Genomic DNA, 27,767 nt, shown 5'->3' on the forward strand with positions numbered 1-27,767 from the left:
CTGGATGCAGCGCCTGGTTTCTCACAGAGCTGTTGGATGAATCCTTGTGCACAATGGGTGGTGGAATGTTGCACTGGCATTTACTCTTTGGTGTTTCACACTTTGCAAGGCGTTTTGAAATGCAAATGAAGGTTATGGAATACTTAGGAAATACATATGTAGGGAATATACACAAATATTCCTTGTGTGACATATCTGGTTATGAGGTTTTCTAAGAAAAAGCAACTCTGTAACAACAATAGTCATTTGTTTGAAATTCATACACAAGAAATAGATCAAAATGAAAGGACAAGGAGCTGAATCCAGTTACCCAGACAAATGGTCCTGCCTCCTCACTAAAACAGGATGACAGCCTTACATGAAGTACATCTTTTAGAGCTGTCTGATAGGTTAGTGGTATTTAACTAGTTTAAAATCATAACAATCTTGCCACATTGGCTTACCCGATACTTAACAGAAAATGATTAGAAATGGTTTGTGTGGGTAAGGGATTGTGTTTTGAGGGGTTTTGTCTTGTGTCTCTTTACTCTGAATACATTCTTTCTCTGCTGGGTAGTTTTGTTGGTGTCCATTCCTGACTTCTGCCATTAACTTCTCCCTGGCTGTGTGGGAGCTGTACAAGAAGGTGCTGTCCCCTCTCCAAAGTCTTCCTTGGAATCCTTGCACACCATGCAATCTTGTGAAACGATGGTATGTCTGTTCTTAGAATCTTTCATAACCATTGTGTCACCAGAGGAAGCACGGACATAAATGCTCTCACCTTCCTTACATGTTCAGTTCAAACAAAGACAGAAAGCAATCTGTGTCATCTTTTAGAATAAGTTCTAGCATTTCTTACAATGAGTAAAAGTGTTGATCTGGTAGGCAGCACACCATGAGTGGAAAAGTCATGGTTGATCATTTTGGCACTTCAAATTGTCAGCAGACTATTGCTGGTGTTGGACAAGATCAGTTTTACCTGCTCAAGCTCCATTAAGCCAAGGGACTGGACCCAAATGTGTGCTGTGAACTGTTAGAAAGGGTACTGGAGTTGTTACCAACTTGTTACTGTGGTTCCTAGGGTTTGGGAGAGAGTCTAAATGCAGTTTTGTGAGGAGAAAAACTCAGCCTAACAAAGCGTGATGGATCCAGCAGAGTTTAAGGGAACACTGAGAGAAGTGCCTCAGGATATTTAATTGGGAAGATGAGGAGAGAGAATTCATTTGATGAGCATTTGATGGAGTTTCTGTGTATTCTGTGCATCTCTATGTTCATTAAAAGCTGTAATAATGCAGGGTCACTAACACTCCGTGGTGGTTTTGTTTTGTTTTGTTTTTTGTTTTAAAATTTTATGGTTCTCTCCAGCAGAGGTTGTAATGTTTTCTCTGACTCAGAACAAGGACCTGCTTTGGAATTGTGGCATATTTTCATTAAGAAGTTGTGCCCTCCCTATAACCCACCAGTGATTAGAGATGATTTACATCCTGGGTTTGAGTGAAACACGGTGAGGAACAACATGCAGTCATTTAAGGCAGGAAATAGGATATTTTATCTCATTTCTCTGTGACCAGTGACAGGACCCGAGAGGATGGCTGGAGCTGTTTTAGGGCAGGTTTCGGTGGGTATCGGGGAAAGGTCGTTCCCCCAGAGGATGGTCAGACACTGAGCAGGCTGCCCAGGGGAATGGGCATGTCCCCACAGCTGCCAGAGCTCCAGAAGTATTTGGACAATGCTCTCAGGCACAGCATGGGGTTGTTGGGGTGTCCTGTGCAGAGCCAGGGGACTCAATGATCCTTATGGATTCCTTCCAGCTCAGGACATTCTGTGCTTCTATGATTGATTTTATCTGATCAAGACAATAGTAGGCTGGAACATTTGGCTTCCCATCTCTAGCTTTCAGAAACAATATTGAGATCTGTCAACACTGTAAAGGCCTAGAGTAATCATAAAATCAAGGAATGGTTAGAGTTAGAACGGACCTTAAAAATCATCTCATTACACTCCTTGCCTTGGGCAGAGACACCTTCCAGTAGACCAGGTTTCTCCAAGCCCCAAAGTCCACTTTGGTCTTGGACACTTTCAGGGATAGGGCAGGAACAGCTGCTCTGGGCAACCTGTGCCAGGGTCTCACCACCCTCACAGGGAATAATCTCTTCCCAATATTCAATCTAAGCTTGCCCTCTCTCACTTTAAATCGAGCTTTAAACTGAAAGTTTAAACAGAGCCCTGAGCTTCAGGCAGAAGCAGTGCAGCCCACCATGCTCCCTAACAAAATGCTAAAGCAATGGACCTGTACAAGCTCAGGGGATACAGTTTAAAAAATTTGGTGTCCCAGACTTAGTTCATGGGGCAACAAATTTCCTCCCCTCTTTGTTCCACTCACCTGCTTCTCAGGATCTTGGCCATGATGTGGTCCTCATGTATTTTCTTCCATTAAGACTGAGCAAAAAAGAAAAGCAATTCAACAGGCCTGATTTTTTTTTCTTTTGAACAATCTTGATGCTACCTGCATTGCAGCTCTGCAAGTTAATCTCGTGGATGTGTGTTCGCACACAGAATCGGTATCATTGCAATCTGCACATGAAAACCAATTCTGAACAGACAGAGGGGAGGCTCGGGGGGAAACAGAGACAGAAATCGATTGACTCAAGTCTGTGTATCAAAAGCACTGGAGAGAATCCCGTCAATAAGATATAAACCACAAAACACGTTTACCTCCCTCCCTCCTCAAGCATTTGATGTGTGAATATAAAATACATGAAGGTCACGAGAAAGGCGGTTGGGACCTCTGTGTTGCTGTTAAGGAGAAAAAGAGGCAGAGAGAACAGCAGTAGGTGAAGAAAACAGGAATATCAAAGGAACTTCGGAGAGAATCACAGAATTTTTTAGGTTGTAAAAGCTGTCTGAGGTAAGCAAGTCCAGTTGCTATCTCAGCATTGCCAAGGCCACCACTAACTCACATCTCCCAAGTGCCACAACCACACAGCTTTTAAATCTCTCCAGGGTAGGGGACTCCACCATTGCCCTGGACAGCTGTGCCAGGGCTGGACAAACCTTTCCAGGAAGAAATTTTCCCTAATACCCAACCTGAACCTTCTCTGGAGCAACTTGATGCTGTTTCCTCCTGAGTGGATAAAGGAGATAGTGAAGGATTCTGCTTCACACTTGCAGGGACAAATACTTGTAGATGTGAATAGGCACCTTCATCATTCCTGCTCCAGCTTTGTGCCTCCTGCTCACCAGGAAAATGGTCTTTCCAAATTGTGGGGTGCCACAAAGAATCCACAAACTTGGGGGATGTGAAGTACAGGAGGGCAGGGAAGGAAAAAACTGAAGGACAGCAAGTGAGCATTTTTCCAACCTCCTCTTCTTGATCACTCGAGAAAGAAGAGCTGGGTTGAAATCTACCTGTGGAATTTTCCTAGGGAGCTGATTACAGCCAATGTGAATTAAGATTCAGTTACTTTGATGGGCACGGCATTCAGCAGGGGCAGTAAAAAGACATGAGAATCTTTAAGCCTCTTGCCTCTTCATCAGTACCATCAGGAGGATTTCAGCCATGGGTATGACTGCTTGGATTAGATTTAATGTGGAGGAGAGCCTTTAGATGGCACAACCAATATTCACATCAATGAAGACTGGAACAGGAATGACCTGAGGAGTGGCAGGTGGCAAAGAATGAGCGCTGAAAGTTTTGGTTGTGTAAGATGTGAAAGAAATATCAGATAACAGTGAAACAAATAAACAGATAAGAAAGAAATATCAGAAAAACAAAAAAGCAAAAAGCTATGAGCTGGATGCTATATTTGGGTGAAAATCACAGCAACAATCACCGTCTGTCCATCAGACTCTTTCTAGATGAGAAAAAACAGACTGAAATGGAATCTGAACCAAGTAATTGCATGTTTTATCTCTTCTTCACATTCTTGTTCATTAAAGAAAAAGGAGCAAAAGGCAATAATAACCTCCTTTGTCTTATCCTGCAAAATATTTTGCCTTCCCAAATCCATGAAAATGAAATTCCTTTTGCTCCTACAGTTCTCTACCAGCTATTTTGTCTCCTGTGCAAGAGAAGGTTGAATACAATAACATATAGGTGCACCTGATCAGTGCCTAAGTTGAGGACATGGAACTTTCTCTGGAGTAGGCTGCACGGTGCAGCTGGAGCAATTACCACTTCACCAGTCTCTAAGACAGTAGAATTTGTTTGGGACATGAAAAAATGAGATGGAAAAAGCGAGATTCATGTCTTCAATTCAGCAAAGTGATGGCTCTCAATTAGGACAGAATAAAGGTTTCTCAGGATTTCAGCTTTATCCTCCATATCTCCACAATTCTGAATGAGCAGAACAATAAATTCAATACACATTAGTTGTCCACCTGGGTTTTGTTCCTCTTGGATACTTGGGTACTTTTTAACCCATGTAGTTAAAACAAAAATATCTCAGGTTTGGCTGTATTTTATTAGAAGGTGTCTCATATCTGTGACAGCTTGTTCTTCTTCCCACTGGATTGCTTTGGTTGGATCATGGTTGCATGAGGATCACAGGTGCTACACTAAGAGGTGTTGATGATGTGACAGCAGCACCTGGCTCAAGGATGGAGCCAGCAGCCCATAAATCAGAATAAATGAAGGTCTCATAATGCCATGGCAAAAGAATGGAATTGGGGTGCAGAGTGAAACGGACAGGAATGAAATCATCTTTGGCATCATCCTTCGTGCATCCTGCTTAGACATAGAGAAGGATCCAGTGAAACCTTTTAGCACTTTCCAGTGCCTAACTGTACTCCAAGAGAGATGGAGAAGGACTTTGGACAAGGGCATGGAGTGACAGGACAAAGGGGAGTGGCTTCCGACTGCCAGAGGGCACGGTTTAGATGTGACATTGGGAAGAAATTCCTCCCTGTGAGGGTGGAGGGCCCAATGCAGGTTGCCCTGAGCACCTGTCTGGCCCATGTCTGGAAGTGTCCAAGGCCAGGTTGGACTGGGCTCGGAGCACCCTGGGATAGTGGAAGATCCCAAGGCAGGAGGGTTGGAACAAGATGGACTTTGTTGCCCCTTCCAACCCAAACCCATCTGGGATTCTCTGGCTGAACAAGGATATTACTGATGGAACATGTCTTTTTGCAAGATCCCTGTGCATTTTCTACTTGATTTCTTGTTTCAAATGGATATGGGGAGCTGTGTCTGGTGAGCAAAATCTTCCTTCTTGCAGTCCTTCATGTCTGCACGCTGTCCAGTTGCTTTAGTGTGGCACCAAGGCTTATCCCAGGGTCCACCCAAGATGCTTGTTTCTCAAGCAGGCTCCAGCCTGGCTGTATGAAGGCAGCACGGATGTAGCTCCCCCCCTTCCCCTCTCTGGGGAAATTTGGCAGCCTGGGTGGGATGCTAACAGCAGGATCTGTCACTGACTCACTGCTTATATCTCTTAAAAGCCAATAAAGCTGCTACAGAGAGAAAGCCACCCCACACACTGTCAGTGGCACATGGCTCCTTGGCCACGTCCCTGGGATGCATCCCTGCTGCCATGCTTGGGGCCAGAGAAGCAAGGAGGCCGTGGGGACCTCATCCTGTCTCCCTATCCCCTCTCCATTCCTTGCCCTCCTCAGGCCAGAATAGATTCTGTCATGGCCAGTGGCACTGAGATGCTCTAGCATTCTCCTCATGTCCCAGCTGGATGGGCATTCAGCTTGCAGCCTGCATTTGAGGTGTTCAGAAGAGGAAAATCAGGAAATTACAAAAAAAAAAACCACCATGAAAATAAGCTAAGAAATTTTTTTACCTTTCATATACCAGCACAGTTAATACTAAGGAAATTTAGAGATCTGGACAAAAAAGAGGGAGGTTTAAAGAAAGACTGAGGAGGAATAACCTCATGAAAGCCTTAAATGAAAAGGCTTCAGAGATGCTGCAGAATCAGACTAGTTAATCAAACTAATTAAATGACTGCAAGATACACTAGTAGCATGGCTCAGTGAAATGAAGAGAAGGAGACAAGAAATTCTCTGTTTTCTTTCTAGAAATATGCTGAATTTTGTTGCCCCCAAAGGTCCAGCCAGTCAGGTTTTAGCCGCTTAGAAATCCTTGTTGTTGTACAGACACAGGAGCCTGTCTTTATTCACCCAGGAATTTCTATAATACACAAACTCTTCCAGCAAATCTTTCTTTAGGATTTAAGTGGTATTTTTAATGGGCATTTGACTGAGCTGGCACCCTGATTTTGCCTTCTCTTGTGGAAGCAAGCAAGGCAGGATATCATAAATTAGTTAATTTTCCTTCACAAAGAGGACACTTACTATTTACTGTCCCTCTTAATAGCTTGCATTTCCTGGTAATGAAATATTTAATGCCAAGATCTTTATGCCAACTTGCCAAGACCACAGGGGTGTGAATGAGTGTGTTAATTACTGTAGGAGAAAGAAAAGGCTTGGAGAGATCAGAGAAGAACCTCTGGTGGAGCCCAGGAGTGGCAACAGCAAAGCATTTGTGATGAACATGCTATTTCTGTGGGAAAGAGGTGGTGCAGTGGAACAGGGAACAGTTTCATAGCCTGGCTCAAGTGGCCAGTGTTTACCTTGCTGGGCCAGGAGAATGTGCTGAGAATCACAGAATCCTGGAATGATTTGGACTGGAAGGGACCTCAAGGACCATCTAATTCCACCTTCTGCCATGGGCAAGGACCCCTTCTACTATCCCAGGTTTCTCCAAGCCCCAGCCAACCTGGCCTGGAATACTTCCAGGGATGGGGTGGCCAAAGTTTCTGTGGGCAACCTCTGCCAGGGTCTCACCACCCTCACCAAGGGTGAAACCAAGAATTTCTTCCCAATATCCCATCTAACCATGCCCTCTGGCCATGGCAAGACATCCCCTCTTGTCCTGGCATTCCATGTTTTTGTCTAAAGGCCCTCTCCAGCTCTCTTGGAGCCTCTTTAGCCCCTGGAAGCTTCTCAAAAGTACCTCTAATTTCTTACCAGAAAGCAAGTTTCTGTGGTTAATGAAATATGACTCCACCTAGAAGGATGGAAGACATTCTTTGATTCGTGTTCCTTGAGTCATCCTTGAAAAGGAGTGGTGGAAAGGAACAGAATAACTTCATACGGCTGCTAGTAATAAATTATTAAAACTTTTATGAATACAGCATATTATCTGTCCATGCACCTTCAGGCATTTTCTGTTCCTTTTCTTGCTTTTAAAGCAATTAATCTTACAACTGCTTATCATTTTTAGAGCCAGTCTTACAACTCTTGAGAATGTGTGAAAATTAGAGGAACTGGAGTGAGGCAGTGGCAGAGGAGCTGAGGATTCACTCTTCCCACCAGTGGGGGCCTGCAGGATGAGACCATCCTCAGTGAGATGTTTTCTGGGGTATTCTACTGGAAATTGCAAGTTCCCATGCTGGGACTCTCATCCCTTTCCTGGAGAGCTGCTCCTGGCTGTTAGAAAATGAATTTTCCATGTCAGTCTGTTCTTCCTTATATTAATCTCATTACTCTCAGCCCTCTCATCTATGCCACTCCTTAATCATTTATTTCTTGCTTGCATCCCTAGTCTACTTCCTAAGTGCCAAACAGAAAATTGTGCTGCTTTTGTCTTTCTTGTCAAAATACTCTAAAAATCAAAATCTTCATTTACGTCTAGGCTTGGCAGCAATGTTTCACTTCACATGAAACCATTTGGGCCTCTATAAATCACAGAAATAGTTCAGGTCTTCATAGCCTCCCACTTATATGTCTCCTAGTAGGAGACATGGACCAGGATGCTGCCTTAGAGGCCTGTCCAGGGGGATCCCAGACTCATAGATAGAGGCTGGAGTTGGGGGAATGCTTTTCTCTGTTTCTCTGCCCACATCAGGGCAATTTTGTGTGAGTAATGAAAAAAGAAAAAAGGGTTCTTAATTTTTTTCTCTGTTCTGAGTGAATGTTCTGCACTACCAGCTCAAGCTGTTCCCAGCGTCACCTTAGTGATTACTTAAGTGCTTCACACTCGGCTGAACAGCTCAATCAGGACACCACAGAGCCCTGAACCATGTCAAGGTATCAACCAGCCTTGTTGCTATGGCAGGGGAGAAGTGGTTCAAGTTTAAGCTGTGATGCATGGATTTTAAGGACTCTCAAATTGTCCCAATGGGCTACAGTTTGGGCTTGAAGGTATCCTGTGGGTCTGCAGGTGCAGCCATTGACATTTCCAGTAAAACAGGGCTTCACCATTACTCCAGCAATCCCTCTGCCCAGATTCTGCAGGACTTTTGCCTGGCAAAAATAATTTGGCTTGAATTTGTAAATAGTCTGAGACCTTGATTTTGGCAAATTTATCCTTGCTGAGAAAGCGTCTCCTGGCTCCAGGACAGCTTGTGGAAGACAGGCTGCTCCAAATGCTGTTATGGAGAGTTGCAAAGCCTCCTCTGAGCAGTGTGGAAGGAGAGCCCTGTGGCTTGGAGTGGGCTTCATACCACAGGGGGGCTGGAACCAAATCACTCGGAGAGCTGAAGATCTGCTCAGTTGGAAGGTGCTACAGATCCAGCCTGATGAGTGATACACAGGGTGATTACATCCAGCTCCGAAAGGAAGCGCAGAAGGGGATGATGTGGAGCTGCCAAAAAAGCCAGTGGCCCCTGGGCTGTGCCAGCTCCGGGGTGGCAGCAGGGCCAGGGCAGTGCCCGTCCCCTGTGCTGGCACTGCTGGGGCACCTCCAGGGCTGGGGCAGCTCTGGACAGCCCTGGAGGGGCTGGAGCGTGTCCAGGGAAGTGAGGGGAGCTGGGAAGGGGCTGGAGAATTCCTGAGGGAGCTGGGAAGGGGCTGGAGAATTCCTGAGGGAGCTGGGAAGGGGCTGAGCCTGGAGAAAAGGAGGCTCAGGGGGACCTTGTGACTCTGCACAAGTCCCTGACAGGAGGGGACAGCCGGGGGGGTCGGGCTCTGCTCCAGGAACAGGGACAGGAGGAGAGGGAACGGCCTCAGGCTGGGCCAGGGGAGGCTCAGGGGGGATATTGGGGAAATCAGGGAAAGGGTTGTTCATGCCTGGCACAGACTGCCCTGGGCAGTCATCCCCATCCCTAGGGGGGATTTAAAAGCCATGTGGATGTGGCACTTGGGGACATAGCTTAGTGGTGGTCATGGCAGTGCTGCGGTAGCAGTTGGACTCAATAATCTTGGAGCAGTTTTCCAGCCTAAATGAATCTGTTGTTCTACGGTTTGTGACAGGACCACATCCTGGAGAAAGCCCTGACAACTGGGATGTGATTCTACAGCTCTTCAGGAAAAGGACTGGCTGCATGGACAGGTCTCTGGGAGGGAGCAGAGATAGTGTTGGTAGCAGTGCCTTCATAGCAGTAGGTGGTGGCATCGGGGTTTGCAGAGCAGCCAGGAGATGGAGCCCACATACAAGACACCACAGAATCCAACCTCTACTATTGGCAAGGACATCTTCCACTATCCCAGGGAGCTCCGCGCCCCATCCAACCTGGCCTTGAATACTGCCAGGGACGGGGCAGTCACAGCTTCTCTTGGCAACCTGTGCCAGGGCCAATCCATCTTTGCAGGAAGGAATTCCTTCCCAATATCTCTTCTAACCCTACCCTCTGGCAGTGGGAAGCCATTCCCCCATGTCCTGTCCCTCCATCCCTTGTACAAAGTCCCTATCCAATTTTCTTGTAAATCCCCTTTTAGGCATGCAGCCTGATCTCACCTCTGCCAGTCCATCCTCTGCCAGCACCCCTGACTATCACATGCATCCTGTGCTGGTTTTGCATTGATTGACATTTTGGTGAGGAGGGAATAAGCCAGTCACAGAAGTGATTTTTTTAAGAGAAGCTGTTAACAGCTTCTTCCATGCCTGACAAAACCACTAAGTGACTAGTTTTGAATACTGACACCTTGTTGAACCACTGGAAAGCTGAACACGCCTCTGTGAACACATACGTTAAAAATCGAACATACCCTGGGAAAGCTCTCTTTTCTTCTGGATTGGGAGCAGGTAACAGGTGCGGCTGAGGGGCCGGGCCCCTTCTCGGGAAGCCCGCCGGGCTCCATCCCCGCTGGGCCGGGCCAGGCCCCAGCAGGTGTTCACATCTGGCTGCCGGCCGGTTCCCCTGCCCAGCACGGCCCGCGGGCCGGGCCCCAGCGGCTGCTGGGCAGAGGGAGGGCGGCCCCCGCCCCGGGGCAGGCCGCTGCTGAGATCCTGGCGGAATCTCACCGTGACTGCGGCGGCCACCAACACCGGCAGAGACCATCATGACCTCTGCAGGCCTGGATGAGATATTAATTCTTCCATTGCACAGATGAAACCTGCAAAACATCAATCCTTGTTGAGGGAGAGAAAAGAACAGACTGAAAACACATAGAGAAACAACATGACATTAAGGTCAGTGAAGAAGGAATCAAGTCCCAGATAGGAGGAGAATGAGAAGATGGCTCAGTCTTAATCTGAAATTCTTTTGCAAAGCCATGGTGATAGACTGTGATATATTAGAATATCCCTTGAATTCATGGAAGACATGTATGGAGTGATCAAGTGTTCAAAATTGCAAAGGCACGAGCAAAGGCATTTGTGCTGAATTAAGTAAATGTTGAAGCAGCTGTGATTTCATGAGAAGCTTGAAGAGAGAGAAAAGGGATGAAATGAAGATTCTTTGCCCCCAAGGAAAAGGAGAAGGAGATCTCTGTTCCTAGAGATGAAGATGATCTTAGAGATACATGAAGAAAACCTTTGCTGTGGAACAGCTCATCCTTAAAATAGTACCCCATGAATTTGACATGGCCCATGAATGTAGCTGTGGGAAGGCTGTGTGAAATGGGAGGGACTTCACAAATGCAGATTCCCGGGCGGCTGCTACTTGTGAGAATTGAAGCCATGAGAGAACTGTTTTCTTGTGGAGAAGTCTCCATGACGTAGCAAAAGAGACTCCTCTCCCTGAGAGAACTGATGAAAGACTATTTTACAGGTGGTAAACTGACCTGAATTCCAAGTTTTATCTCTATACATTGTCAGTGAGAAGGGAAAGAAGGTTGTGGGGGGAGGGGAAGTGTTTTAAAGGTTTTATTCTGATTCTTCTTTTTTTTTTCCCTCTTCTTGTAGATTTGTTAATAAAGTTTTCTCTATACCTTTTAAGTTTTCAGTCTGCTTTGCTCTTCTCCTAATCCTATCTCACAGCAGAAAAAGAGTAAATAATTCTAGTGGGCACTCAACCCACCAAATTATTTGGTGCATTGGCGGGGAAATGAAAAATTGGCGAACCAAAACCACTACAATCCAATGACCCAAATGCAGTCCCCTTGGACAGGGGGCACACGCTGGGTCGTGGGTGGGCTCAGCTCACCCATCTGGCCTGATTAAAGGGACACATGTGCAGCTCTTGTGGCAAAATAGAGCATCCTCTGCTGTGTGGTCACATCCCCCACTTGTGACAAGAGGGCTGGCTTTGGGGCAGACCTTGTCATGAAACCAGTGGAAAAAGGAGGAAGAGCACCATTCCCCAGAGTCCACATGTGGTTTGCGGCCTCAGCCTGCAGAGTTTTTGGTCCAGCATGGCTGAAGTGTCCCTTGCTGCTCTCACCTCCATTAAATATACCCAGGGCTGCATTTGCCTGATTTTTCTCTGCCTCTGCTCTGTTTGCAGAAGCACAGTCCCGTCTGTGGCTTTCACACAAATCAATTTCCTCCTCCTCCTGAACGGGTTATTTGCTCACTCTGCAGACCCTGTCCTGCTGTGACAAGCACACAGCAAGAATTTGGGAGCTTCCATATCATTACCTCCTGGCTCAACACGATACCCCGAGATATGGAAACAGAAAATCATCTCTGACTTTTGGATCACCCTTCCTGACGAAGGCTATAGTACCTCTTGCCGTGGCTGTGTACTCAGCTGCCTCGTCTCAGCATCTCAAGGCAGGTGGTCCTTTGGCCACAGAACCAACAAAAGGCAGATCCCCCTACAAGTGTGAGACCATGCTTATAAGCTTGAGATGAAGCCATCTTTGTTTTACCATCCATAACAAACTTGTGCCTCCCTCCAGAGAATGCTTTTTCTTGGCTGTTAGGTCTTCCTCATGAGCCAAGTGACCAAAGGCAAGGAAAATCCTTTCCAGAACCCAAGAGCCTGACTTGGGCTTGTGGTCTGATCACGAATATCCTGTTAAGCAAAAAGGACTGGATTTCAGCAGTTGTTATTTTATATTTTTACAAGAAAACAGGATTTTCTTAATCTGGAACATCTGCTGAATGCTATCAGATGCTCTGCAGCAGAGCAGCAGGACCAGGATCCAGGACGCAAACTCCGTAACTCCCATTCCAGCCGTAACTATGATGGGTGTCAGTGAAGTTTTTCAAGTCAGATCATCCACATCTCTTGCTCAGCTTCCCAAAGAGCTTTTCTCTTCACTATGAGGATGTTCTGCACAGGAAGGTGGGAGCAGTGGGCCTATCCCCAGCACATGAGAGCCTGGTACACCAGCTCCAGTACAAAACATCTCCTAGAGATTCCTGCTTCCCACAGCTCCCTCTGGGGAGGATTGCCCCAGCACATCCCGCCCACCCATGGGGCCCCCTGCTCATAATGCCCCTTTATAAGGCTTCACAAAAGCCTTCTTGGTTCATCTCCAGGCTGCTCTGAAAGGTTGCCAAGGGTGTCTTTGCAAACAATAAGGGGCCTCTGTTTGTAAGGCGGCTGCAGTCTCAAATGCTTTTTTTGTGATCTGCAAATGAAAATAGCTCCTTCTAACCCAGCAGATCTTCTGCTCTGTCTTCAAGTCACCTCTGAGGGCTGCAGCAGTGTGGCAGCCATGGGGTTGCTGGGGGAAGTAAGCTCTCTCCCTTTGCTGACATATTTCCAGCTGAGTCCTGTCCTGAGCTTCTTCTTGCTTGTGCAGTCCAAGAGGCTCAAAGTACACTTGGCATCACCTGGAAATGGTCTTCATGATGTAATTTTGTCAAATAATTCAGCAAGCTGGATGGAAATCCTGCTGGACTCCTTAGGATGTGGGTCTTCCCTAACCATGCCACCAAACCAGGCTCTTAGTGCCAGGACACATCCCATTGAAAGGCTCTCAGAGGGTGCTTGAATACATCTCCCAGCTGAGGCAAAAGCTGCACAGGCACATGGCACACTGCATCTCTGTTCTAAAAATCATTAATTCACTAAGCAGTGGAAAATCAGTGTCACCAAAAGAATTTGGGGTGTCCAAGGTTCTGCAGTACTGAGAGGTGTCAAAAGGGCCTTGCCAGGAGTGTATTTACTGTGCAAATGAATTTTAATTATATAAAATAAATGAAATATTAACTATGAAATTCTTTCCTGTGGGGATGGTAAGGCCCTGGCACAGGCTGCCCAGAGAAGCTGTGGTTGCCCTGTCCCTGGAATTGTGCAAGGCCAGGCTGGATGGGACTTGGGGCACCCTGGTCTAGTGGAAGATGTCCCTGCCCATGGCAGGGGATTGGAATGAGATGATTCTGGGATTCTGTGAACTGCAGAAATCTACAGATTTTTTTTGAGCTGCTGTACATGGGTGTCTGCATTGCAGCCCTGTGGTGTGTACTCTCTCCTGGGTCTCTAGAGGCTTTCCAAACACAACAGATGATTGCGTCTCACTCACACTCATCTGCAGACCAAAGCATGGCACACTTGATTTCCTGTTTCAAAGACAAAATTTGCTTTGAATGTTTGTACCCATCTTTCTTACAGACCCCCTTAGAAATACTGAAATGTTGCAATTAGGTCTCCCTGGAGCCTCCTCTTCTCCAGGCTGAACAATCTCAAGTCCCTCAGCCTTTCCACATAGGAGAGGTACCCCAGACTTGTGATCAATTCTCTACCGACTACAGAAAAAACCTCAGAAGAAGACATAATCACAGGGTGGTTTGGATTGAAAGGGCACTTAGAGATAATCTCATTCCAAGCCCCTGCCATGTGCAGAGACACCTCCCAATAGACCAGGGTGCTTCAACCTGGCCTTGAACACTCCACAAATTGGGCATCAACAGCTTCTCTGGGCAACCTGTACTAGTGCCTTACCTCCCTCACAGGGAAGAATTTCTTCCTGAAATCTCATCTAAGCATCTTCCGGTTGCTGCCAGTTTCACAGGCCTACTATGGTGAGTCCCACCCTCTGGGACAGAGGCAATGCTATCCACAAAATATCGAGTAACCTGTAGGCTGTGCAGCACTTCTGGCCTGGAGCAAGGATAGCATTTGAGGCTCTAGAAAGGCCATCACCACTTACTCATTGCTGGAGCAGAGTTCAGCCAAGGAATGCATTTTCTTGGCTCTCCCTGACTGTTCAGGACTTAACCACGACTTCCTAATGCCAATCTCTGCACATTGTTAGCAAACACGTTGGCCAAACCAGCAGCTGAGGCTGTTCCTTCAAGGTGGGTATTATTCCACGTGCTTATTAGTGTATTTATCTGCCAGTACCAAACACTAGCTGAGTCACTGATTCCCAGATAATGCTTCTATCCAGTGTTATTTCTAAAACACACAGTCCTGTTATAAAGACACCCCTGGGGTGTGTCTCATTGCGGAAGAGCCCGCTCTGTTTCCAGTCTGTATTCTCAAACACAGCCGCAGCCAGGTTTGTGTGCTCAGGGTAGATCCTTTCAGCAGAATCTGCACAAGACAGTTCTGCTCTTTCTAAACCAGCATTTCTTGTTTTGGCAGGTGTCTCATTATCTCCCAATAGCTGTGAAGCTGCCCTTGCAGTTGTGCTGAATTGGGGGTGTTTTTTCCCATTCCTTTGCCTCCCACCTTTCCCTCTTTGTCTGTCTTTGCTCAGACTGGACACTCACATGATCATGCTGACGAGAGCTCAAAGCAGTGTAAGAAATGTCAAAAACTTTTCTATATTTATTTCATAGCTCACAACATTTTTCTTTTAAGCCACATTTGTTTAAACTGGGAAAAAAAATGAAATCCAGTCCCCTGACCTTTCTGGATTATAATGAAAAACTGTTTCCTACAAGGGATTCCACAGCAACCTCCCTCTTGAGCCAAATGTTCTGCTTCCTTGAACAGCTGCACAGAACTCAAATTGCAGTAGCCATCACCCCAAATTGCGCCACAGAGCTGAGCTTTTCCAGCACAACCTGGGAGCCCAGAGATGTGAGACCCTCTGGGACTGTGAACGGGGTAGGAGTACAGTCTGCACCCAGAGTAACAGGATGGAACCAAAATACAGGAAGCCAGCCTCCATGAGCTGATGGTCCCTCCTTGCCTCTGACTCCATGAACTGTCATTAATCCTACAAAACAGTTGTAGGGTAGCATCTGTTTCCTAGTCTGTTCACTTCTCTGTCCCTTTCCTCGTGACCTCTCTGCCTTTGCACCCAGATTTTGCAATGACTCATCCAGTGGGGCAAAGGCTGCTGCAGGTCTGCACCGAGCAGTCCATTCCTTCCCTCTGTGCCAACCAAAACCCATGCCCTCCTGTGGCACTCCTCCTGATGGAATTATTCCATCTCTACCAAGGGAGGAACAAACATGCTTCCAAGGTTCTTTTACTCCTAAAATTGGTTTAATCCCCTGTTAAGCCCTGTTAATATGTAGGCATTGGCAGCTGTACTGCAGCTAAGCTGCATGAAACTATTAATCTTGATTTAGTGCTCAGAGGTGCTGACTAGTCATGTATCTTCAAGCCCCAAATACTTCTCCAAGGTGGTTTGAGCTGCTTGGCGAAAGGGGAGAGGGTTGGAAGGGGAGATTTCTTCCAACTTCAGTTTTTCTGTGATTCCACAGTTCTGCTTTCTTTATCCATAAGAATTCACTCCTGTATTTTGTGTGTTCTCTGTATGTCCATCCTCCTCTTTTAGGCATTTCCTACTCTCCAGTGCTATTCATGCAACCTCTAACAAAATACCTGCTTCAACACTGCTATTACCCTGAGTGCTATTATCCCAATTATACTTCGCCCAATTATACAACTGTTTTGGAGAGGTGTTTGGAGAACTGATTTCGATATAAAATCAGTAACTCTTTACTGGTTTGGCCTGTCATGATAGGAGGAAGCAAAATGTGTTGATATAATCCAAAACCCAAGTTCCTTGTGTGCTGTTTCAACAGGCTGCAGACCAGCCCATGGGGAAGTTCCCCTCTTCTTCAGCTGCAGGCACCAGTTTAACTACACATCCATTCCCTCCCACGGAGGTCAGCCAGACCAGTCATTCTCTTAATGATGAGTCCATGTATAAAATTTTGGATAAAGTGTAGTTTCATAAACTTTCTGTAATTGTGAGGCTCTTGTCTTGGGTTGAAAACATGTAACCAAAAATGTGTACTCTATTTTGAACTGTTGAAACCGGTTGGGAGAACCGATTGTTCTTTATCTCTTGTAATTCTAGGGGGGGAAGAGGGCGGATGCCTTCTGTTAATGGGACACCTGATAACACCAGATAAGGCAGGGCCTCCTTATCTCTTCCTCTACCCATCCTCCTCCGAGGGACATCCCTGTGAATGGGCCATTAAAGGCCTCTCACATGACTGACAATGTTTCTTCATTCCATTGTGAGATGCCTTTCCACCGGGATAAAACCTGCAATCCCAAACACTAGAGCAGCTGGTTTTTCTACTGAATTCTCAGAGGAAGGCTGGACCCATCTTGCACTGGACCCTTTTTGTACAGGATCATCTCTACTTCACACAACAACATCTGTTACTCCAGGAAGACTTATTTGGACTGCTTCCAACACCCTGACATATCTCTGACTGTGTCAGGGTTTTTCTAAGACTTTTGTTTAGCAAACAAACACAAGTCTTTGGTTTTCAAGTGTTTGGGTTTGTTTTTTTGTACTATTGCATTTGTATTTTTAATATTCCTAGTAAAGGACTGTTATTCCTATTCCCATATTTTTGCCTGAAAGCTCCTAATTGCAAAATTGTAATAATTTGGAGGGAGGGATTTTTTTTTATATTTTCCATTTCAATGGAAACTCCAGTTTTCCCCGACAGATACCTGTCTTTCCAAACCAAGACAGGCTCTGTATCCCAGAGATTCCATGGCTAAGGAAACTAATTTAGCCTGAGGTGGTTGAACAACAGGATTTGCATAAGTTCTGCCAACACAGTCCCCAGCTAGTTATTAAGTTGATTTAAAGCAGCATAACTTCACCCAGGGAAGCCAGCAGCCCACCCAGGTCACTCCTAGTGCCTAATGCTGCTGCTCTAGCACTAACTTTACTTATAGAATCATAGAATTGCAGAATGGTTTGAACTGGAAGGGCCCTTAAAGACCATCTCATTCCACCTCCTGCCATGGGCAGGGACACTTTCTGGTAGACCAGGCTGCTCCAGGCCACATCCAACCTGGCCTCAAACACTTACAGGGATGAGGTGGTGAAAGCTTCTGTGGGCAATTTTTTCACGATATCCCATCTAACCTGCTCTTGGAATGGCAGTGGGAATCTGTTCCCCTTTTTCTGTCACTCCAGGCCTTTTTTCAAAGTCCCACTCCAACTCTCTTGGGAGGTCCTTTATTCACAGAATACTTGGAATTGGTCAGGTTGGAAGCAACCACAGTGGGTCATCTGATCCAGCTTCCCGGCTTAAAGAGAGTCATCCTGGAGTACATGGCAGAGGATTGCATCCAGATGGTTTTTCAATATCTCCAGGCACTGGAGGTGCCTCAAAGGCCTCCCTGGAGCTTTCTCATCTCCAGGCTGAACAATCCCAGCTCTCGCAGCCTGTCTCCAGAGCAGAGGTGAAGTACTATACTATGAAAAAGGAGCAGATCTCCTGTAGCTGATGGTATTTGACTGGTATGAAGCTAGAGCTCCCTTCAGGCAAGCTCTTCCAGAGCTGGGCAGGCAACGCTCCAGATCCTAGAGCTTTATGGTACTGATGTGCTGTGCAGTTTGCAAGCCATCTCGAGGATGAGATCTATGAAATGCAAGACAACATAATGTAACACATAATTCCCATTCTTCAGCCATAGATTCAGTGCATTTCTGCTACAACGGTCTCTACAGTAAGTCTGGCTGTGAGCAAGCAAGGTGCAAGAAACTTCAGGGGCATCACCACTGAGGGGGTTGTATGAAAAACAATAAGCTTTGAGAAGCAATGTGCTACTGATGGAGTAGAGTGCAAAGGCTACATTCAGGCATTTTTTTTCTTGTAAATGTCAGGATGAGGGTATTTGTGCTTTCATAGCATAACAGAGTCATTAAGATTGGAAAAGTGCTCCAAGACCATTGAGTCCAGCTGCTACCCCAGCAATGCAAGGGCCACCACTAACCCATGTCCCCAAATGCCACACCCACATGTCTTTTAAATCCCTCCAGGGATGGACACTCTGCCACTGCCCTGGGCAGCCAATATAGGGCTGGACAACCCTTTCCATGAAGAAATTTTCCCTAATATCCAACCTGAACCTCCCCTGGCACAACTTGAGGTAACTTTTTCTTGTCTTGTTATTTGGGAGAGGATCCCAACCCCTGCCTGGCTTCGCCCTCCTGTCAGGGAGCTCCAGAGAGCAAGAAGGTGCCCCCTGAGCCTCCTTTTGCCCAGGCTGAGCACCCCCAGGCTCTGTCAGCTGCCCCACATCAGACATGCTCCAGACTCTTCCCCAGCTCTCTTCCCTTTTCTGGACATACTTTCAGAGTCTGTAACTTTTTGATGGTTTCTCTTTTCTACAGCATGAACTCATATTTCCAATAGCTCCTTCTAGTCCTGCTTGAGAGCTAACGGAGAGCTGGTACACCAGCAGCACAGCACAGCACTGAAAGGCCACCAGCCTGAGTTCCATGGAGCTGGAGATGTGGAGCCCTGAGGCTGTTTTTGTCAGGAACACTGAGGAGTCAACCATAGAAAGCACTGACTGGCTTTTTAACAGCAGGTTTTCATGTACAGCCACATCAGGTCTTCGTCAGGGGTGGCTCTCCTGAGACATGCTGTCTTGTTAGGTTCAGCCAAGAGGCAGGTGCCAAGCAACCTCAGCCAGCCCTGCTTCACCCCTGGCAAGAAGCAGGCATACATTCCAGCAGAGATTTTTGACAAGGAGTCACCAAAACAGCCCTGGAGCCCAAGGTTGGTGTCTTCTGCCACTGCTGTTTCCCTGGCTGTAGCCAGGGAAGGTGGTTAAGGCTTCAAGCAGCTGAGAAAATGGAGCTCAGTATCTTCTCCCAGATATTTTATACCATTTTGACATTTCTCTCAAGAGCTGGAAGGAAGCAACTTGATTTGTGAGCCAGAGCGGAGAGAGAGAGAGAATTGGTAGAGAAATAGCACCCAGCAGAGGTTGGGTATTGTACAGAGTCTGTCTCTGCTGCAGCTGGAAACACACTTGCATCCCTGGGGCAGTGCCTGACTTCCCCATAGTTCCTCTGATGGGGCCATGCCTGTTCCCAGGAAGTGAAAAATGCCACGAGAACGGCGGTACCAAGGGCTGGCTGGAGAAGGTGTTTCCAGCCCAGACACGTGAGTCAGCCAGTGCTAGGCTGCATGTCAAGGGCAGCAATTTCCTTGTGGCTGCATTGGTGAGGGTTGGGCAGCACTGCACAACTCCCAACAGAAAGGGCTGAGGCAAGGAAGCGTTGCGCGTCTGGAACCTCTGCAAATAAGTCGGGGAAGAAGAGAGGATGGGGAGGCATGAATGCAATAGCATGTCCCTCCCTTCCTCCTCTTCCTCATCACTAAATCTCTCTAGGGGAGGTGAGACCCTCTCAAACATATGTGGCACCATCTGCCTGCCTGTCTGCACCCTCGGGATGGTGTTACAGGGTGAATCTTGCACCCGTTGTGGAGTTGCCAGGGCTCCTGCTCTACCAAACCACCACAGGCACCAGCTGCTCCCCCAGCCCCGACATCAGAGCAGGGAGGGGCTGAGATCAGACACAGCAGAGATGCTTCTCCATGAGAAACGCAGAACGTCTAGTGTGGTGGCACTGAACAATGTGCAGCCTGTCTTCGCTGTTTTGTTTGTGTTTTGGTTTTGAATATACTAAACTGTCTTGCCTCCCTTTTTTCCTCTCAAGAACACCCTAAATAATGCTGGCAGCTCCTCTCTTTTCAGTGCCTTCCCTAAGCTGAACGTGGGGAGGGTCACATTATCCTGGGCTATGGTGGTGACTCTGAATTATCTTTCATTATCCTCTTCCTGGGCTCCTTGTTGGAAGGAAGGAAGGAGGGGAGACAGAGCTGTTTAGATAGCATCCAGACTCTCTCCTGACTGCATCTAACTTGCTTTTGTTGGTCAACGATCTTTCAATTACTTGCTACACTTGGGACTTTGCTCCGTGCTTGAAAAAAAGGCTGATATAGTTAACATGCTCCTTCCAGAGAGCAGGCTGGAACTGGATGATTCGTCTACACAGATTTGCTTGCAAACATAGCCTTTCTTTTTATAAATATCATGGTTTGAGCATGTAGTTGGCTTTTCCCCTGCAGCAAATTTACTATTCTGTGTTAGTTTTCAAAAAATATCTGTCAGAGATGGCTTGCTGAAATGCGTTTTCTGTTCCCAAGACATGCAAGTTACTTTCTTTCGATATTTTTTTTCCTTTTCCCTCTTTGTTCTTTATACAATACTTTGAATTTCATTGTTAAGGTGCAGGTTATCTCAAAATATGCCAGGACTTTGGAGGAGTGGTTTTACAGAGATTATGGCTCTGGGCTGGGAGCCACACTTCCCAGGTCTGGCCCTAACTTCAGTACCTGGGCTATATAAATCAACATTTTCCTAAACAGATACCTTGGTTTCATAGTTACCCAACTTGAGGCCATCAAATTCTGCTCTTCAGAGCCTACACATCTTCCCCCTAAAATCAGATGGAAATAAATGGGTCAAATCTTTCCATGAATCTCTTTCAACACAGCTTCGAAATAGAAAATGTATAAGACAGAGCACATAAACTACAAGTAACTTGGCCACGGAGATGCTTTTTGCTGAACCTGGATGGATCCAGCAGCCTTCCTGATTCTACATATGATTTTTAATGTCCCTTCCAACTTAAAACATTCTGTGATACTATGAAATACTGTTTATTTTGAATTCTATGGAAAACCAAACTCCCAACTTTTGTAATCACTAGAGTTCTTCCAGAGCCCTGCACATAACCCAAGTCCACACAATGTTTTCAGAATCTCACTAACCACCATGTCCTCAACAGCTTTGGAAGAGTGCACTGTTTTTCATTTTCTCTCCCAATTTCTGTGCTTCAATAAAGTTTTATTAGTAGTTTTCCTCTGTCCTAAAATCCAACTGCACAGATGTAGTTATTATTCTGCTATTCATCATTATGCTGCCTTCAAATCTCTCAGACCTTTGTTCCCGGCAGCACTTGAGTTACTGTATTTCTGCACTTATTAAGCACTTTTTCAAAGGACCTTTAGCCATCCACATCTAAGTAAAGGAAAAAGAGAGCTCAAACTAGACGTCTAGCGAACTCTGAATTTATACCTCAATGTGCTTAATAATTGGATCTGTGTTGTCAAACATGCTCATAGCAGGATTTCCAGGTGGGTGGGTAGAAAATACAGGGTTTCTGTGGTTACTCCTGCCATTCTAATATTTGTATCAGCTTGGGAACTTCGGTGGAAAAGCTCTTTAGCATGAGGGGGACTTGTGCCAGTGTGAGGTCTGGGACAGGATCAAAGGAACCGAAACAAAACAAGGGTGAGTTGCTTGCAGGAAATCTGGAGAGGAAAAAAAAAATGAAACAAGTCCTTCAAATGACCCAGTGAGTGTTTTGAAGGAAGAGCTGGGGCTGTTCAGCCTGGAGAAGAGAAGGCTCTGGGGAGACTTCTGAGCACCTTCCAGTGCCTGAAGGGGTTACCAGAGAGCTGCAGAGAAACCTTGAACAAGGGCCTGGAATGACAGGACGGGGGGAATGGCTTCCCACTGCCAGAGGGCAGGTTAGAGTAGATATTAGGAAAAGTTCTTCCCTGTGAGGGTGGTGAGGCCCTAGTACAGGTTGCCCAGAGAAGCTGTCTCTGCCCCATCCCTGGGAGTGTTCACGGCCAGGTTGGACAGGGCTTGGAGCAATCTGGTCCAGTGGCCCCACCCATGGCAGGGGGTGGAACAAGATGGTCTGTAAGGTCCCTTTTCAACCTAAACCATTCTGGGATTTTACAGTTAGACCACGTGGCAGTTTTTATGTGTAGAGTTGCCTCACACACCTCCACAGGCAGCAAACAAGCATCTTGAGTGAATACATTTTAGTCTGGGCATGACTGTGTTCAGATTCAGACTTCACTGGTGCTGCAGAGGTGAAGGACTCAGAGGTGAAGGAAACAGGAGTTTTGGGGAAAATGGAAGGACCTTCAACAGAAGAGACAGGGTGCAAGGTGCTGAGGATTTGGGAATGTGGGCAGAGGTTGTAATGGGTGGAAACAGTAGGCTGAGTGAGGAGTAGAAAAACTGGTGATGCTGGGTTACAAGATAATTGGAAAGAGTTCATTCCAGGCCCTTGGTTAGGGAGTTATTTCTGAAGTTCAGGACTCCTGTGAGCTCATCTCAACAGCAGATAAAAAGCCTGTACAATGCAGCATTATGTTTACGGTTTCATGTGATTTTTGACCTCTGATATCACCATGACTTTATCCATTTTGATAAACATACCATTGAACCAGCCTCCTAGAAGAGATCCACTGTTTACATGTCTGTGATACCCAGCTCAGCCATGACTCAGCCATCAGCAATGATGTTCTGACCTTATTAATATCAATGTAAATCTTCTTAATGCAGATATAATTTCACCCCAGAGGCCAATTCATTAATTAGCATGTCTGACTATCCTGTCATTGGGCATATGAAGTGGGTAGTAACTTGGCTTATATACAAAGCAAATATGTGCTGAATAAATATGAATTCAACTGCACACATAATGACAACAGATGGAGCGATAAATGTTTGGCAGCAAGAGTGAACAGAGGTGAGCGTAACTCCTCATTCCAGACCTCATTCTGTGCCGGTGGTACTTGCTTGTTGTACTTGCTTGTTTATAGTTGTCTAAAATCAATGTCATGGAAATGGTTGTTGAACTGGTTGTTTATTTCACATACTGCTAAAGTTGTGCGCGTCAGAGAATATCATGGGTAGAGTAACCTGAGTGGGAAAGGATCCACACGGATCATCGAATCCAACTGCTGGCTCTGCACAGGACACCCCAACAATCCCACTCTGTGCCTGACAGCATTGTCCAAATGCACCTGGAACTCTGGCAGCCCTGAGGCCACCACAAACCCTGGGGAGCCTGTTCCATATCTGACCACCCTCTGGGGGAAGAATCTTTTCCTAATATTCACCTAAACCTTCCATGACACAGCTTCAACTGTTCCCTTTGGTCCTATCCCTGGTCACCAGAGAGCAGAGATCAGTCCCTGAAGTGGTGCTCTGATGATGTTATGTTTTCAGCTGTGATACACACGGCTCTTCTATCCCTCAAGGCAATCCCCTCCCTATGTGTAGTTCACAAAAACACCATTGTCCTGCTGTGCCTGTTGCCAGGAAAGGGTGTTTTAACCATTCTAGTACATCTATTATGAAATATTTTTGGTTTTTGAAATAAAGATAGCCCAGTCAGAACTCTGGGCTAACCTAACTCCTCTCCTTCCAAAGGATATTTCATCAGCAAGTTGGCCATGAATAAAAAACAAACAAGCAAACAAACAACCCCAAAACCAAAACAAAAACCCCAACAAACAAACACCAAACAAATCCCCAAACCTCCAAACCAATAACCAAATCAAAACAAAACAAAAAAAAAACCCAAACATTTTTTAAACATTTTTTGCATGTTAAAATGAAACAGACAACAGTTAATATAGCAATAATTATCTCCTGCAGCTAATATTTGATGCAGACAGTGCCGGGGATGGCAGTGTGACCACTAACAAGGTTAGGAAAGGATTTCTTCTCTTGTGCAACACTCATAGATGTTACTCTCCTCCCAAGTACTTGAGATTGGCCACAGGCAGCTGATGAATGCTCTGTTAGTTGGGCTGTTTGGTTTACTGTGATGTCAGAATTGTCTTCCTGTTCTCATTCCTTGGAGGATCCTTCTTAACTCTTTTTTAAGTGATTTAAGGTTGCTTGATAAAAAGCAACCTTCAACCACTCCACAGATCTAATAATTCCAGTTAACTGGTAGAAAACCTTTTGTTTCCCCAAAAACTTTTTGAAATTGCTAATTTCCCAGGTTGCTCAGGGAAGTTGTGGCTGCCCTGTGCCTGGAAGCATTCAAGGCTAAGTTGGACAGGATTTGGAGGAATCTGCTCTATGGGGTGGTGTCCTTGCCCATGGCTAGAATGAGATGAGCTTTGAGGTCCCTTCCAACCCAAATAAATCTGTGATTCTGTGATTCTATGACTTTTAAGAAACTACTCTTGGGAAAAGGGTGGGGAGAGATCCAAGGATGGATGGCATCTTGTGCTTTGTCTCCCTAGCTGGATAAAAACCCACATAAACTGTTGGGCACAGAAGCCGTTCGCTAAATCTGACACAAATGAAGAGAGATTCAGCTGATATCTATGGATGGGAACAATTTCTTTAAGTTCATTTGTACCCTCGCCCAATGTTTTTACTTTCTGTCTTCAGTGCAACTGCAAGCTATGTATGGCAAGAAGGGGGGGAGCAGATGTTGTGAAAATATAAGTACTGTTATCACTGATAACTGCAAGTGAACACAAACAGATGCGAGGAGAGACAAAGTAAAGGATAGGGGTAATACCTGGCAGTAGATGCCAACCCCAGCCCTGAGCTGGCTATATCTGGCTAATCCAAGCGGTGTTTGAGAGCCATGCCAGAAATGCTTCCACTGGTTGGAACCTTGTGGTATCCCTTGTTGGGAGCAACTTATGGTGGCAGCACTTTGTGACTGTGCTGGGTTGTGTGACAAGGCTTTGATACGGGGGTGGCTCCTGTGAGGAGGTGCTGGAGCTTCCCTCCATGTCAGATGGAGCCATGGGGGGCATGGGGGTGCAGAGATCCACCTGCAGCTTGTGGACACCCCATGCCAGAGCATGGGGATGCCTGAAGGAGGCTGTGATCCCATGGGACACCCATGCTGGAGCAGGGGGAGAGAGTGAGAAGTGCAACCCCTGAGGAGGAAGGAGCAGCAGAGACAATGTGTGATGGACTGACCACAGCCCCATTTCCTGTTCCCCTGCACCCCTTGGAATGAGGAGGTAGAGAATCATGAGGGAAATGGAGCCTGGGGGAAATGGGCTGGGGGAAAGTGATTTAAGGTTTGGGTTTATTTTTCATTGCCCTATTCCAATTTGATTAGTAACAAATTAAACTGCTTTCCTCAATCTCTTTTTCCTGTGACGGTCACTGGTGACTGATCTCTCCCTGCCTTTATCCCAACAATGACCCTTTCATCGTATTTTCTTTCCCAGCCCAGCTGAGGAGTGGAGTGAGAGTATCTTTAGGAGGCACCTGGTGCCCAGCCAGGGTCACCCCACCACAGTGACAATCCAGAGAGCAGTGTCATGCACTGCCTGTATCCTGAGCTGGCTGACTCTCAGAGTCAGACTGGCTTTTCTGGCAGCACCTTGGGAAATGACTGGGTACCTGAATCCACAGACTCAGGCTTGCTGGCGGTTGTCTGTGTCCAGGGAATATAGATATATATAGAAATAGCCTCTCTGTATCTCCATTTCTGTATAGCCTACAAGGGATTTGCAACCTATTTCTCATCACTCACAGCTTTTTGGTTTTATGTTGCCTTTGAATACCAGGTCAGCCCAGCCCAGAAGCTTTAAACTAAACCCAAGATTTCACCCTCCTTTTTGAGGCCTCATGCAGAAAAGGCAAAATTTCTGAGCAATGGTTTTGCTAGAGATAATTGACTGACAAGAAAAAACCAATGATGAATGTTTAGAATGTTTTCTTTCCTATCTGCTCAACACCTTTCATTATCCCAGTAACTCGCATGGAAATCACTAAGGCTCCCACTGAGAACTTCCCTCCGACAGGTAACTAACATTTGAATTTCTAAACACAAATGAACTATTTAAATACTTAAACATTTAAATAGTGATTTGGCTATTTCCACCCAGTGTGCTGTGTGTCTATGCACTGCTGCCCCTAAACCCTTTTGGAGGGAAAAATGTGAATAGTATCTTTCCCCCCCTTTTTTTTCTTTTAATAATAAATTCACAGCTGTTGACATCTTTCCTCACTCAAAACAATTTGTGTAAGTCAAGACACAATCATATTGCTGGAGACAGACGGAAGATAACAGCTACCCAAGAACTCCAAACACTGTCAACTTTCTCACGTCTTTTTCACTCTGCTAAAAATGAAAGGTCTGGAATTTTCACCCTTCTGCTGCAAAGGACCTCCTTACTGTGTATCCAACAGAGTTTGCTGCTTAGCCCACAAATTCAGAAGAGGATGACTTTTAACTTCTTTATTCCTCTTTGCTCAGGTCTTTGCTTTTACCAATTAAGGCCCAGAAATCCTTGGAGATCATTAGCTTCTCTTCCAGGGTAGGAGGGTATCCTTTTTTTCATATCCTCTTTTTTTTTTGCTTACACAATTAGAATCATAAAATCACAGAGTAGTCTGAGTTGGAAGGGATCTTAAATCTCATCCCCTTCCACCCCCTGCCACAGGCAGGGACATCTCCCACGGTCCCAGGCTGCTCCAAGCCCTGTCAGGCCCGGCCTTGGGCACTGCCAGAGATGGGGCAGCCACAGCTGCTCTGAGCAGGGCCTTACACCCTCCTAGGAAATAATCTCTTGCCACATTGCTTCCTAGGTTGCTCAGAGCCCCATTCAGCCTTGCTTTGAACACTTTCTTTTCCCTCCCGTTCAGCCTCGAGGTCTGCCCACGCCTCAGGCCCACACTCGCAGTCTGTGGGGTGACTGGGGGGCATCCCTGAGGTAGAGGGGACACAGCCCCACCTCTGAGGGGATTTTTTCCGGCTCACCTGGGGTACGGTGATAGCCCGGGGTGCTGGTGGGACAGACCCGCAGCCAAGCCCTGTCCATGGTCCATGGGGAGCAGCGGAGCCCAGCGCGGGGCTGCTCCATCCCAGGGCAGGGCCCGTCCCCGGTGCTGGCACTGCTGGGGCGCCTCCGGTGCTGGGGCTGGCCCGAGCCCCGCAATTCAGGACGGGCATTAAGGGATGGAGCGTGCCCGGGGGAACAGACTTGAGGAAGGCTCTGGTGCAGCAAGAGCGACCGAGGGGGCTGAGCCTGGAGAAAAGGAGGCTCAGGGGGACCTTGTGGCTCTGCACAAGTCCCTGCCAGGAGGGGACAGCCGGGGGGGTCGGGCTCTGCTCCCAGGGACGGGGACAGGAGGAGAGGGAACGGCCCCAGGCTGGGCCAGGGAGGGATCAGGGGGACAGCAGCAGGAATTTCCTCATGGAAAGGGGGCTCAGGCCTTGGAAGAGGCTGCCCAGGGAGGTGGTGGAGTCCGCATCCCTGGAGGTGTCCAAGGAAGGACTGGATGTGGCACTCGGTGTTCTGGGCTGTGTGACAAGGGGGGGCTTGGACTGGGTGATCCTGGAGGTCTTTTCCAACCCCAGGGATTGTGTTACTCCCATTGGCCTTCCTTTAACTGTGGCAGTGCTCGTGCTGTGTCTGTGCCAGCTGCTGCTTCCTCACCTGTAATATTTAACTAATGGGGAAGCTGTGAAGGAGCTTTAATTTTACAGCTCAATTTTAAATTGAGTAATTTCCTGGGAAATGCCATTTCATGGTTTGGGCATTGCTGTGTGCTTTAAACCGTGCTTGTTAAACTTGCTGAGACGAGAAACTCACCCCTGAGTGCAGAGCTCTGCAGCTGCGGGACCTAACCAAGAGCTGCTCCTGCTCTTTCCCAACGAGGCGTTCTACTTCGTCGGCCGCTCCCGTGACTGAT

General features: G+C 46.7%; 1 protein-coding gene across 1 annotated transcript; it reads right to left on the reverse strand.

The window, feature by feature from the left end:
• Positions 1-2,317: 2,317 nt before the first annotated feature.
• On the reverse strand, positions 2,318-27,753 carry LOC134552545 (bcl-2-binding component 3, isoforms 3/4-like). The gene is made up of 4 exons (XM_063401223.1): positions 27,668-27,753; positions 20,646-20,712; positions 9,913-10,260; positions 2,318-2,418 (listed from the first exon to the last, which is right to left on the reverse strand). The coding sequence occupies exons 2-4, from the start codon at positions 20,675-20,677 to the stop codon at positions 2,370-2,372; spliced, it is 429 nt and encodes a 142-aa protein (XP_063257293.1). The 5' UTR covers positions 20,678-20,712; positions 27,668-27,753; the 3' UTR covers positions 2,318-2,369.
• Between the last annotated feature and the right edge of the window lie 14 nt (positions 27,754-27,767).

Source organism: Prinia subflava, chromosome 7 (assembly GCF_021018805.1).
Source record: "Prinia subflava isolate CZ2003 ecotype Zambia chromosome 7, Cam_Psub_1.2, whole genome shotgun sequence".
In the NCBI taxonomy this organism is placed as follows: domain Eukaryota; kingdom Metazoa; phylum Chordata; class Aves; order Passeriformes; family Cisticolidae; genus Prinia; species Prinia subflava.